The following is a 14,923-nucleotide window of genomic DNA, read 5'->3' as shown; positions in this document are numbered from 1 at the left end:
TCTCTAGGGCTTCTGAGTGCTACTATTTCTGTACCCTGAACATTTGGGTGAATTTATTGTGATTCAAATGCTACATTATAAAAATACATATATCACCCAGTGCCAGTGGCACACGCTTGTAATCTAGCTACTTAGGAGGCTGAGATTTAAGGATCAAAGTTCAAAGCCAGCCAGGGCAAGAAAGTCCATGAGATTCGTATCTCCAATTAACCACCAGAAAACCGAAGTGGCACTGTGGCTCAAGTATATAGTGCTCTCCTTGAGCTGAAGAGCTCAGGGACAGTGCCCAGGACAGGCTCAAGCCCCACAACTGACAAAAAAAAAAGATAGATAGATAGATACATATATACATACATATAAAATCAGCTCATTCTTAAACAAATACCTATATATTATTCTTAAAAGGATTAGAAAGTATTGGTTAAATTCTGATATTACAATCTGTCATGATATTATTTTGTCACTGAGACTACAGAAAGCATATGAATTAGAACCAAGAATTCCAGTGTAAACTATCTGTATCAACTATACACATATATTTTTTTCAGTCAGTTGTGGGGCTTGAAATCATTGCCTAGGTGCTGAACCTCTTTGTGCTTCAAGCTGGCACTCTACACTTGAGGCACAGTGCCACTTCCGGTTTTTTGAGTGGTTAATTTGAAAACCACATATTACATTGTCCTTTGGCATTTGGCTCATTTATACTTTCTACAGTTTGGAAATGGTAGATCCTAGAAAAATTTAATTTAAAAGCCCCATTAAAATTTCCCTACAATATTGCCTGACAACTTTTATCATTTATCCCTAAGTCAAAACAATATTAAAAGTAAAAATTTAAATGCATTGGCTCATGTCTACAATCCTTGCTATTAAAGATGCTAAGATCCAAGGACCCCAGTTGTCAGTCAGCTAGGACAGACAACTCTGAGAGACTTTTATCTTCAAATGATCAGCAAAATAACAGAGTGGAGATGTCGTACAAGTAGTATGATGTCACCCTTGAGAAAAATTGCTAAAATTGCACAAAACCCTCAGTTCAAGCCCCAGTATTAGCAAACATACATGATTTATGTATTGGGTACTTAATAAACCTGACTTGAACTGAGTACATTTGCAGGGGAAAATGTGATTTGTATTGACATAACTGCACATTGTCAGTATTCTATGAGCTTTTATTCATCTCTTATAAAAATAATGGTTAATATATTTCATTTGGAGCAATATCCTATTTCTTACTTTTTATATGTATGTATATATGTATTTACGTATGTATGTTATGTACCAATGTAGGTATGTACATATAAAGTATATAGATCATATTGCCTTTCCAATTTCTGAAACATTTCTTACTTCCAAAATATATTTATCCCAGTAGTTCAAAATAAGAAATTGTGGCCCTATATTTTATTCAAAGACAAAGGGATAACAAAAATAAGTAGCAACTATACACATATATTTTTTTCAGTCAGTTGTGGGGCTTGAAATCAGTGCCTAGGTGCTGAACCTCTTTGTGCTTCAAGCTGGCACTCTACACTTGAGGCACAGTGCCACTTCTGGGTTTTTTTGAGTGGTTAATTTGAAACTCATGGGAACTTTTCTGTCCAGTTTGGCTTCAAACTAGGATAAATAGATCTCAGCCACCTGAGTAACTAGGATTACAGGCATGAGTCACCTACAGCTGGCAGTAACTATATTTTTAATAAAGAGTAGTACTAATACTTTGGTCTAAACATAAAAATTGTATTGGAAATAAAAATATTATTCAGCTGAAAATAAAATGAGAAGCATGATTTCAGAATGCCTGCTTAATTGGGCTGTGCCCAAGTAAATTCTATTAAGCTTTCGTTTTAAAGAGACATGACAAAACTGGAAGAAATAGGTATTTTCCCATCTTTCTCATTCCTCCATACTCTCAATTCAAATTATCCCAAAGAAAAAAAATGAAAATATACTATTGTTGAAGTTATCATTGCTTAATTATCTATATAACTAAATGGACTAAATTGGATTGGATTTGTAAGTGGCCACAGATTGCAAAACACTTCACATTCATGTATTTTTCTCCTGCAGGTTTAGATTAACTATTTTACAGTATAAAAGTAGCATATAATGAGTGCCTAATTGCTTGAGTTATGTAGGGTCAAATAAGTACATGCTTCACCTCAAATTAACCTATGTAAATTAAAGTCAGTACAGGAATGGCTAAAGTTTTATTTCTTGATGTGGAAAATACATAGTTAATTAGGAATTCTCACCATAATTATCAAGGTCGCTGGTCCTATAAAACTCCAAATGAAGTAGGTGTCAAGTCGGAGCCAACATCTGCAGGGAAACACAAGGGAGAGAAATACTCAAAGACGGGGTAGTGGACATATATCAAGAATGAACGAGTGACAGAGAAGAATGTGAGCTGCAAAGCATTCCACTGGGAGACAGGAAATATTACATTGCTTGTTCATTTAAATGCTGAATTATGTGCCCAATTTCTGACAGCACTATTGATGGAGTAAGATAATTACCCCTTGAGGAAGCAGGGAAAAATGGCACTGGGCCTATTTGCTAAGGCCTTTTGTGCCTGTCATAGAAATCTTATGGGAAACAATAAAGAATGAAAGAATGGAAGGAAGGAAGGAAGGAAGGAAGGAAAAAGAATGAAAAGGCCATGCATAGAGCCATTAAAACAAGTAGCTTTAAGCTATCCTTTTCTCTTCAATTACAGTGCTACATAACCTGTCTATCAGCTGTCAGGGAAAGTGACATTTTCCTGTCAAGAAGATCTGAGGAAATTCAGTACAAAGAAGAAATAAATTTGGTATTAGATGACTGAAGTTTAATTAGCTTGGGCAGCCAACCTTTGAGAGTTCTTGAGTCTTAAAAAAGTGCATTGTTACTGCTCATACTTCTGGGGTTGCAAATTATCCTTAGCATCTCATGAAGTTGATTCATGACCTAAAAGTGAATTATTAATCACTTAATTTTAGCCACATTTAATACTCCCCCAATTCTTAAAGCCTCTGGGAAATTACACTTCCATTCTCCAGGATGACAGGAAGACAAAATGGAAGTGACTCGTTATGAGAAAGATTAATGTAAATTTTGAACAAATTATATTTGATGTTAAAAATAATATCTTGAATTATTTGCCAACCTGGTACATCTGAAGCATAATTAAAAAAGAAATGCTTTCAGCAGCAAATATCCAAGAATGTTTTGCTGTACTGTAAGCCTACAAATCTTAAGGACTTAAAGTATTCTTGTAATTACACAAATGATAGTTAAACCTAAGCAATAATAGAATACAGGAAAACTACAAAGAACACAACTTAAAAATATCTATCAATAAAGTAATTGATACATAAAATATTTGCTTTTCTCTGATAAAATACCATAAAAGTTTAAAAAAAGGGAGAAGTAAGACAGGTGCTAGTTGTTTATATCTATAATTCTAACTATGAAGAAGGCTGAAATCTGAGGAACATGGCTGAAGTCAGCTCAGGCAGGAAAATCCCCAATTAATGAGCAAAATGCCAGAAGTGGAGCTCAAGTGATAGAATGCCACCCTTGAGTGAATAAAACTAAGGGACAGCACCTAGGACCTGTGTTCAAGTCTCACTATTGGCAACAAAATAGTATGGATCTATGCACATGACAAGAGGTTACATTTTAGAAAAGTTGAGTGCTTCCGAAAGAGGGCTTCAGTGGCAAAGCACTTGCCTGAAATGCACAAGGCCTGGCTTTTATTTCCCAACACCATCAATTAATCAATAGATCAAGACGTAATAGCAGATAGATAGATAGATGATAGATGATAGAAAATCAATTCCTAGACATTTGGCTTTCCATTAAGTGAAACACATAAACTAATTTTAATAAAAGTACAATGAAAGACTTTCAGTTCATCTATTCATCCCAGAGAAGGCAATTTCTTTCTATTCAAAATACACATAATTATCATGCTTGAGAAAAAATACTATTGGTAAGGTAATCAATACTTAAATTCTTCCCCATTTTGTTTGAGTAATTCATTATGCTTTTGTTGTGTTGTTCAAAAACTTGATGATAGAAAATCTATGTGTGGTGTTGCCTATAAATAGAAATCAACCCGAGAACTCAAGTTTCATACATGAACCTTTCCCTTCTTACTGATGTGGAGGCTGTCATCACCTTCATAAAGGATGTGTGTGTTGGACTTGAATGAGCTAGGGGAAATTTTGTGGTTCTCCACAGACCATATTTTTCCCTCAGGGTAAAAACAAAGGACAAGCAGAGACATTCTCCTAGAATATACTCTCAGCCTAAGAATGTTGTTAGAATCCAAGCACTACAATATAATATTGATGATAAATGTAAGAATGAGTATTAATAATATTGTCCTTGTTTGTAGGTCAAAGTTTTGGAGAGGTAATCTGAGAGCTATAATAAATTTCCAGGAAATAAACTTCATAGGAATATATGCTTCAAGATTCCCTAGACATATCTCTACATCTATCTATCTATCTATCTATCTATCTATCTATCTATCTATCTATCTATCTATCTATCTATCTATCTATCTATCCATCTATCTATCTGTCTGTCTTTCTGTCTGTCTGTCTGTCTTTCTGTCTGTCTGTCATACAAATGAAAGACTTGTACAAATAATGTTTACATTGTTAGTGATTGTCTTTCAACGAAGAGAGTAAAAAACTTAGCATTGCCAAACACTTTAAGTAACAGTCGTTCAGCTTTTCCATATAAAGCTTGCTTAGGGAATGTTTTCTTTGGAAATGTGCTTTTGGTATAATGGTATCTGAGAAATACAAAAGTGAAATTAGAAATTATTTTTACTCTAAAAAAATGTTTTCAATGTGTATTTATTACAATAGATTTAAATTCCCCTCAGAACCGAACAGTGGAAGGAGGTAATCTCAACGATGCAAAGTGCACTCACTGAATAAGCCATCTCTCCATGAGGGCTGCAGGGCTTTATGCCTTTTGTGGCAAGAATGCCTTTGCTAATTTGATTGCCATATGGCCATACCTGCTGTTGTTTCTGGACACATGCTAGCTCTCTCAAAGCTTTCTGTATTTCATCTCTTGCTCTCATTATCTACCTTAAAAACTCATGTATTTCCTGCCCCAGTTCACAGTGTTAAACTGAAACAATTCTCTTAGGCTTTAATGTGAGGAATGGTGTTGTGTGGGTTCTATACAAACATGTCTGGATATCTAGAGTCTAACTCATAGCATCCTATAAATCAGTATCATTTGGATGCAATTCAGATCCACCAGTTAAGGGGAAACCATTTCAGATGAGTGAGACAAATGGAAGAGGAACACTTCATCAGAGTAAGTTTGCAAAAGGCCAGAAACATCTACAATTGAAGAAAATGATCCACTTGAAAGTGGCTTTTATCCACCAAGCAACGTCTAACTCATGAATTGAGTCATTTTGATTGAGCATTCTTGTATAACTTTTATGATGTCTCGAATTACTTTTTAATAAAATTTAACCATATGTGTATAATCTATACATTGTGCTTACGAAAGTACTATAACAAAAGAAATCTGAGCTAAAAAAGCAAGGACACTCTGACCACATTACATTTTATTGGAAGTAATACAAAAAGCTTTCAATATCAAATATATTCTAGAATTCAAAGGAGGACTTGTTATGTGCCACAGAACTTGCCTTATCTTTATTTCATTAGCATAGCACATGTATACCATTTAAATTCTATTGTACTGTATTTTTCAAATGATAAAAATAACATTGTTATTTTGTATAATGAAATGTTACTGAAGCAATATTTTTTCACAAGGATGAATTGTTATTCTCCTCCAGAGTTGTTCTATTCCAAAGCATAAGAAACATCATTAAAATTAAAAATGTAGATTTTAGTATCAGTGTCCCCTAAATGTCATTTACCTACTCTGCAAGTACCATATTTGTGTTTAGACACAAATGAAAAACATGAACAAAATTAATCTTCCACAACATTACAATAGTGTTTTTGAAATTGGACAACAGAAAACTATGCTTCTAAAGTTGATTCTCTTCTGATGTTAAACTAAATGCTAAAGTACTTCATTTTAACACAAGTCATTTTGAAAAGGCAGAATTCTGTATTTAGAAAAAATAAAGCCAACTGGGCAATATATATAAATGTCATCTAAAACATATGTTAAACAATGCTTCTAGTGTCCAGTAACACTGTGAGATTATAATTTCTTCAAAATGAGCAATGTATTGTCATTTAGATATTATGGAAAATTGCATTTTGGCTCTGATTTTATTCTTCCTTGTGGAGCAGATATATGATTATTATTCAATGTTTTCTTAAGAAATGTGAATTAACAATGGTATTCTTTTCACTTCCTACAGGTCATTAAATCAGAGTAAACTATCAAGTGCTCAATGTAACCAGTAAACATATTTTGGTTGATATTCAGCCCTGAAATTAATAAGTCTTAATTATATCAAGTTGTTCATGAGAATTTATGAATTATACAATGCTGTTTCTTCTGTTACATATGCAAATATCTCTGTAACATATGCAGATATATTTATCTACTGGAATAGTTGAAAGAGTTTTTAAAAAGAGAGAAATGTAGCAAGCAAGAAAATGGAAAAAGAGACAGATACATACCAAGCATAACATGTCTAACCCTAAACTTGCACATTCCTTGTTAATATAATTTTCATTACAGTACACTCATTTAGTTAAACCTGAGATACTTTTGGAGCAAGTGCATCAGAATAAAACATTTTTCTGATTCATGCAAGGATGGAGTCTGAATAGTAGTAATCATGATTAACATTTGTAGTTCTACACAGCTCTGGATTTCAGAATAATATAGTAATATAAAATATATCATTTATATTCTGATCATAAAGTTTTTATGTCTTCATTTGTATCAACTACATAATAGAACTAGTAATAATAGTTGTAATTTAGCTTGCACATTCTATACATTTGATTTACATACATACTCCAACACATACGTAAGTACCTTTATATACACATGTGTAGTTTCAAACATCACAATAACCTTACAAAGTACTTATAATAAACTCCACTTTACAGATTTGGAGAACTGGGATAAACAATTGGGTTTGAGGTTTGTTCTAGCTCAATTGATTCCTAAATCCATATGGCTAATGAACGTGTATATTATTATACTTCTTTTATTCTAGAAAGAATTCAAGTCAAACATTTGACTTTAGTTTTATTTCATTGTATTTTCAAATTAACAGGACGATCACCGTGTCTGTTTGGTATGCAGTTCTGAAATGGATAAATGCTTAACCAAAAAGTTCATGATGAACTTAAAATTTCCACATATGGTGATAACTTGATGTCTTTGACCGGTTTCATTTCAATGAAATGTAACAATATTTTAAAATGTCACTTTAAAAATGCTAGACAAATACTCTAAATGAAAATATTTCCTTTATGTACGTTTAAGTGCTTACCTCTTGTAGACAAATGTATATAATAAACCTATACATGAAACTAGTAGATACTATTAAGTTCAATGTGCCTTGACAAGTCTCTTCAATAATAAAATAATCTACAAAATAAAGACCATTTTTCAGCCCAGACACTCATGCTGGTTAAATGATAGAAAGAAAATAAAGAAACATGGCAGCTCATAAGCTTAAGAACTGGGATGGGGGATCTAAATTTCAATAGATAATTTAAAGCAATTTCAGATGATCACATTTGAATTTGGTTGTTTTAAGGGCTTGCCTAATCTTCTACTACTTAAGGATTTCTGTTTGATCACAAATGTTCAAGATTTAATCCATGCCTTTGAGCAAGCCCTTATCAATAATTTGCTAGCCTGGATTTTATCTCTTAGGCAATCCTCTGTTTTGTGGGTTGTTTTTTGTTTTTGTTTTTCTCCAATGATCTTCCTCTTCCTGGTACCCAAATCTCACCCCATCTCCTGATCCACTCACAATAATGCCCACAGCCTTTTCACTTGTATGCATGAGACTCAAAAAATGCTATAAACCATTAATGTGATTTTTTTCTATTAAAAACTTAACTGTTAAAACACTTTGCATTTTGTGGTAATATCAAGGCAATAAAGTTTGAATGAACTGATTAGCTTCAGATAAAATCAGAGTGTGCAGGACTCTATTTCCAAACAGTTCTGATTGAATTGCAAAGTCAATGTCAGACTTTTCTATACTCATCTTCTGACAGTATTCTATTGAGTAGCTTCATTAACTGTGGACATGAATAAAAGACTGGAGCTTGGGAAAAGACATAAAAACAGATAAATGGAAATAAATTCTCATTATTAATAGTGCAATTCAAACATGAGATCCAATATTGGTTTAAAAAGGGACATTTGGTTATTTGATTAGTCTTTCAAATATAAGGTTGTTGTCGCCAAATATTGTTAAAACTACTAAGTATATATGAGATAAATAAAAATGTTTTGTTTTAAAAGACAGAAATAATGACTCTTCTATAAGCATTGTAAATTGATGGCAAATGAAGCAACATTTCAAGATCAAATTATGTATGCTGTGTATGTGTGTGTGTGTGTGTATGTGCATGGTACATAATAAATTCAACAGCTTAATAACACTTCATAGAAAAACACATCATAATCTATCAGCCAGATGAAATATGATCGCATCTCTATCTGTATCAAAATAATATTTATTCAAACCTAGGAGAACAATTTTATCTCTAAAGCCATTTTCTATTGTTGATATAATTTGCTATTTTTAGGAAGGGCAAGCTATTATTATTATAAAAGTTTTCTGAACTAACAACTCCTTATACTATAATAAAGCAATTAAATAGATAAAGAGGAGTAAAAAGGTGAAAAAAATCTTATATGACTCATTGTGATATATATTAAATTGTTTTGTTATGTGCTCTGTTTGGTTGAAACAGAGTAAGTTTAAGAATCGTGAAGTTCTAAAAATAACTCTAAAGGACTTCCAAAACAAAAGTTTACTAGATTGAATTTACTGAAAATGGCCTATATCTCTTTGAATTCTGATTAATTCCAGTTTATATTTGACTGTGGATTGCATACATTTTATTTTTAAAACCTACCATAACGTTCAGGAAGGAGATATTAGCCAGCAAAACAAAAAAACAAGAACAAAAATTAAAAGGTACATCACAAACTGTTCACAAAGTGAACAAGGAATTGGTAAGGTTACATGGAATAAAATAAAACGGTAATAGAAACTAGAATAGTAAAGACAGGAGACAGTAAGAGCCATGATATCAAATTCTATATGCAGAAATCTTGTGAGTTTCATAGAAGCCAATGCTTATCTTTGTATTTGAATAGATGCCTTGATTAAGACCTTAGCAAAAAAAATAAAATGTTCATTTCAGTTTGGAAAATCAACACCTGAATATTAAAGAAAAGTTCTATTTTCAATGATCTGTTTCTTTTTTAAAAATTGTTTATATAAGTTCCATGGGTTGGTGGAATATCATTGTTAGAACTCTTATCAACACTTGCTTCTTCAGTGAAAATGACATAACTGTAGAGTTATTGGGTTGGATGAGCTCCCCCAAAGTAGATGTTAATCATTTTTCCAGTGGAGTAGGAAAGCTCCTGTGTGACCAGTTTTTGATTTTCTTTGTAATATACAAAAGAGATATTGAGATGCCTTGTATCTGCCCATGATAGAATTTTATTCTTTGTTTCCTATTTATCTGTAACATTTACCTATTGCTCTTTTTCTCTGTTTTGCTTTTATTTGGGCAAAAAATCATAATTATAAAGCTTAACTCTTAAGGTTTGTTTTGAATACATTCCTTGGAAATAAATTAGCCTCTATTCCCATATAGTAATAACACCAATAAATGAGACATTCTAGTTATGGTGCAGGAAATTAGAGCAATGATGGCCAAAGCTTTCACAAAGTCACCAGTCTTGTACAATATTGATTCTAAAAGAAGACAGATTTCAACTATCCAGGAAATGACATCTGTCTCCAAATAAATCACCAAAATGCAAAGCATACAAGTTGAATCAATTCAGTAACAGGAATATTTGCAAATAACTAAGGAGAGAAATACAATCATTAAATGAAAAGAAAAGAAAATCAAGAACTTCAAGAGAGCAAACAGAACTGCGTAAGAACAATATTTGAAGTCCTAGAAGGTCAGAAATAATGGTATCACTCAAATTAATTTTTAGGGGGAGAGTGTACTGATCAAAATGTAAAATTACACAATCCTGGAGGAGTGACTGCTGTTGGGCTCTTTGCTATTGGGCTCTTTGAGTGGTGCTGAGTGTGTAACATTGAGAACAAACTGCCATTGAAGGGTACAATTTAAAGGTCTGAGTTTTATAACGTGTGAAGCATATCAATCCAGGTGTTGTTTTTATAAGAACCACAAACCTATGATCAATATAACACCTCTATCCTAAAATACCTTTAAGAGAAAATATTTTTTTCTAAGCCTAGTCTGTTCCATCCTTGTTACTGAATGAGAATGAGCTAATATTTGACAATACTTCACAAAGTCAGGTTCAAACTCAATTGTTAGTAATTACATTTACATATAATTATTTGTGCCCTTAGCAATCTAGCGATTAACTGTACAGCTCTACTTCTAGATTTTTGATGGTTCATTGAAGATAAAAGTCTCCTGGACTCTTGCCTAGGCTGGCTTTGAACTACAGCCCTCAGATCTCAGCCTGGTGAGGGGTCAAGAGTACAGGCATGAACCATCAGTGCCCAAATGAGAAAAAGAAAGGAAGGAAGGAAGGAGGAAAGGAAGGAAGGAAGGAAGGAAGGAAAGAAGGAAAATAGATTTCTTTTATTTGTATTATTGGTGCCTAGGTACCACATATATGTTATATTCACAAGGCTTCCTATAATTCTGCTGTCCTTTTCTTGTTCCATCTTTAGGAATTCTCATTTCTGGGAAGCAACCTGCTTTATTACTAGTCAGCTAGGGCTGCTGACTCTCAGAAGCCTGGCTTATTAACTTTTGGACAAATTGATGTTATCTAACCTCACCTGAGCCTTCACTGCTGCTTGGAATTTTTTTTTATTAATGTCTAATTGGCTCTTTAACACATTTTCCAGAGGGCTCATTTCAAAGCTCTTCAAATCTCCTGACTCTTCAACGTGACCTTAGTTATTCATTCAACAGATCTCAGCAGCTTAGATTTGATGGGAACCTTTCTCTGCTTAGAAATTTACCTTTCTTAGCGTCTGAGAAATTTACCTTTCTTTACCCCAAATAAGAAGGTCATTTTGCTATGTAGAAAGGATCCTCCTACATTTAACACAATGTGACTTGGTTTATGACATGTTTGCTTCTGTCTAAATCTATATATAACCATGGGTACAACTTTGGGTTAATGTGGCTGATTTCCTCATCTGTAAAATCAATACCATGGACTAGGTCAGTTCAGAAACCACTTTCAACATCAATTCAAGGTGTCCCTAATCTTGTGTGCCATAGTCATCTATCTTTTTGTTCCCAATGGTCCAAGAGTACCTTTACCTATCATTCAGCTTATATGCATTGACTACAAGTGAGAGGAAAGGTACTTTCTCTCCACTGTTCTTCATAAACATGTTTGTTCTCATCCTACACAGGCTTCCGTTGTCATCCTCTTTAACCACAACTACTTGTAGTGCTGGGAACAGTCAAGGCCCCTATTAACACGAGGCAAGTACTAAAAGACTGAGCTACATTCAAACCCCATAAGGCATTGGTTTTCTACATAAATTCCTTGGTTACTTTAATCAAAGAATCTAATATGATCACTATTTTTCAGTCAAATTATTCCATGGTATACATAATTCTTAAAAACTTTGCTTTCTGGATACTAACTTATCTTTTCACACCTTCCAATTTGGCTTCTGCTCCCAACTCTTTCTCCAAATAGCTGTTGCAAAGGTCAAATGATTTTTCTCCAGTGCTTATCTTACTTGAATTATCTTTGACATAAATCACCACTGGTTTTGAAATGTCAACTTGAAACTTTCTCTTACTTTCTTTGACCTTCAATTCTATGATTCTCTTTCTAAGGGTCTGTTTACCTCTCTTCCTTCGCTACTTTTATTTTCTCTCCCCAGTCTACGTCCTCACTATGGTTTTTCATCAGAGATCTACCTCAGACTTCTGTTTCTTCCATCGAGGGCTTCCTTCACTTTCAGGACATAAATTGTCAAGAAGCAATTTCAACTGAATTCTTTTTTCCAGTGTGCTGGATATCGCTAAAGATAAAATTTATCACTGCACCCTACAAAAACAGAGGTTAAAGGAGGAAAAACACAAAATGTTTCTATCCTCTGGACTTCCTGTTCATAAAGCAAAAGACTTTCCAATGTCTAGCATATACATAACAAGAAAGTGAGAAGCCACCAATGTTGGGAATCTCTCTGTTTTGTCCTAGTACATGTGTCACAGCTCCTTGTGTGGCAAATGTCTCAGCGCTCTGAAAAAAATAACAAAATTATCATCTTTACCTCTTACTCCAAGTGATAATGTAGAGAAATGGTTGTGCTTGAAGATAGCATCACACTTAGATTCAAGAATGTTTTTCTTTTCAACTCATAGGCTAACATAACTCATATAAGCTACATTAGATTAATTATATCCTTTGTTTCTGACTTCTTACATTTAATGCTTTAGGTAACAAACCAAGAGAACCCAAAGCTTTATTAGAAACTAGATTTTAAAAGAAAGGAAGGAAAGAGAAAACACACAATCAACTCACACTTTGTCTGTTCCGTAACTTCTGTAGTCCACTGCAGCTGCCACAGCCACAATGAGAGCAGGCATACCATAGCCCACCAGATAAAAATACTTCCTTCGCGAGTGCTCGCTCTCAAAAACCTCCACCAGCATGATGTACAGCTGAACCCCCTCCAGGAACATCCAAGTGAAGGCAGCCAGGAAGAAGAAATGTAAGAGGGCAGCGAAAACAGCACAGGCAATCTAGGGAAAAGAACGGACAAGTCAGTCAAACAGTTTCCACAGGGAATATTCATCAACTGCCTTTAACACTAAACCACTTACCAACCTAGCAGTAATGAAGGAGGACTGCAAATAGCTTAGCTAAGATTGATAAAACGCATGTGCTAAAAATGAATTCAGTGTTCCCTGTCTTTGCAAACTGCTTTTAACTTTCATGATGGCTATGGATGACATGTCAGGATAGCATTTAAAGAGAGGGGAGGGAGAGAGGGAAAGAGAGAGAGGGGAAGCATTATTACTGATTAGTACTGAATTTTGCCTAAAGACTTTCAAATAGTCTCAGGAAATTCTACATAGACATTACTCTAGGTATGCTAACATAGACACATATATAAACACCACATAATTTATGGTGTTAAGGATCAAACCTGGGATATTAGACATGCTAGGCAAGTGCTCTCTCTATGTCAGTTTCTGAGCTACATCTAATACTCTTAACTTTTTTAATTACAAAAGAAAAGGAGAACGTGGAGGTGTGACACAAGTGGTAGAGCCCCAGCCTGAAGCAAGGAAATGAGTTCAAGCGCCAATACTGACATGGTACAAATATTTAAAAAAACTTTTAAAAAACTGATACAGAAGTATTAAACCCATGGAAAATAGTTTAATCTAAATATCATTAATTAATAATAATATTGTAGAAGGAGATTGTAGCTCTAAGATTGAGCAAGAGAAAAATTAGAAAATTTAACTGGAGTATTAGTACGATCCCTTAGAAGTGAGAACAAGGGCAGGTGAGTGTCATTGTGTTTACAGGATGGCAATGAAGGAGACCATGAGGAGGCCAAAGGACTGAGGTGGAAAAGGAGCAGGTGGCCAACACTACCTGAGTTGTAGGAGAGGACACCTAACCAGCGGTGTGAGAACAGACCAGCTTGCTGAGCTGCACTCCCTCTCTTTTCTATCCATCACTATTCTTTGTGATTCAGAGATTCGTTTCGTGCTGCATGCAACATTTGGTACCAGTTTTTTAGATCGCATGCAATTTCAGGAAATAAAAATAAAAGTAAGATTTCTAAATGAAAGCAAATCACATGGAATTTGAATTACAGGTTAAGACAGAGATAAATGATACCTTCTTTAAAAATGACACAATTTTTCATTGACTGCTCTTTTAGAGTTAGAATTTCAACTATTAATTTTTTTTAATCTAGAGCTATACTTTTTTTGGGGGGGAAATGTGTGTACTCTGATTGCTTATTCATGTATATTTACATTTTAGAGAGGCTCTTTTATAAGTGAGCTGAGCAATTAAAATATATTCACCATAATTATATCCTTTACAGTTATTAATCATGAATACATCATCATAGAATGAATTCAATTGCATTTATATTATTAAGCAATCTACGCATATGGACATATACTAGAGAACAGTATTAAATGAATAAATTATTATACTCATAAATGTTATACAATTTTAAAAAAATGAAATATTTCCTTTCATTTTCAGTTCTAGCCATGAGAGTAAACTTACCATATACAAATATCTTAATAAAGGGCTTCACAAAAATCAAAAGGGAATAAAGCACATGGAAATCATTACATATTATGTATATTTTTCCTTTCTATTTGGTTTTTACCAAAACCAGTTGACCAGTATTGTTCTCTTTTTTTTTCTGCACTCCTTCCTTCCACAATACAAGGAAATAGAGCGCAGCAAAGTATGAAGCTAGCAGTTAAGGTGGTGAAAGAACTTATCTGCCAAAAGTATGAAACAAAATTGGAGAAGAGCTTATATATTCTAAAATGACCTGCCATTTATACTACGTTCCAAATTATGTCCATTCATAACTTCATTTTAGACTTATCAAATAACAATCATATTTGTTAGATAAATATTCTTCTGTTCTGTAAATTATCTCATTATTAAGCTTATCACAATTTCATCTCTATGATTAAAGTAATGAAAATATGTGCAACAAATATATAAAGATCTTAAGAGACAT

General features: G+C 33.6%; 1 protein-coding gene across 1 annotated transcript in view; it reads right to left on the bottom strand.

Moving 5' to 3' along the window:
* Adgrl3 (adhesion G protein-coupled receptor L3) overlaps positions 1-14,923 on the bottom strand; it is a 444,648-nt gene that overhangs the window by 63,251 nt on the left and 366,474 nt on the right. The window contains exons 17-18 of the mRNA XM_013009168.1: positions 12,715-12,935; positions 2,256-2,322 (exon numbers count right to left, since the gene is read on the bottom strand). Coding sequence (XP_012864622.1) covers positions 2,256-2,322; positions 12,715-12,935 — 288 coding nt within the window. The remainder of the gene's footprint in view (positions 1-2,255; positions 2,323-12,714; positions 12,936-14,923) is intronic.

The sequence above is a fragment of the Dipodomys ordii genome, unplaced genomic scaffold, assembly GCF_000151885.1.
Source record: "Dipodomys ordii isolate 6190 unplaced genomic scaffold, Dord_2.0 Scaffold8, whole genome shotgun sequence".
NCBI classification, from domain to species: domain Eukaryota; kingdom Metazoa; phylum Chordata; class Mammalia; order Rodentia; family Heteromyidae; genus Dipodomys; species Dipodomys ordii.
Note: the sequence above shows the minus strand (reverse complement) of the source record. Positions and strands in the feature narration are given on the sequence as shown.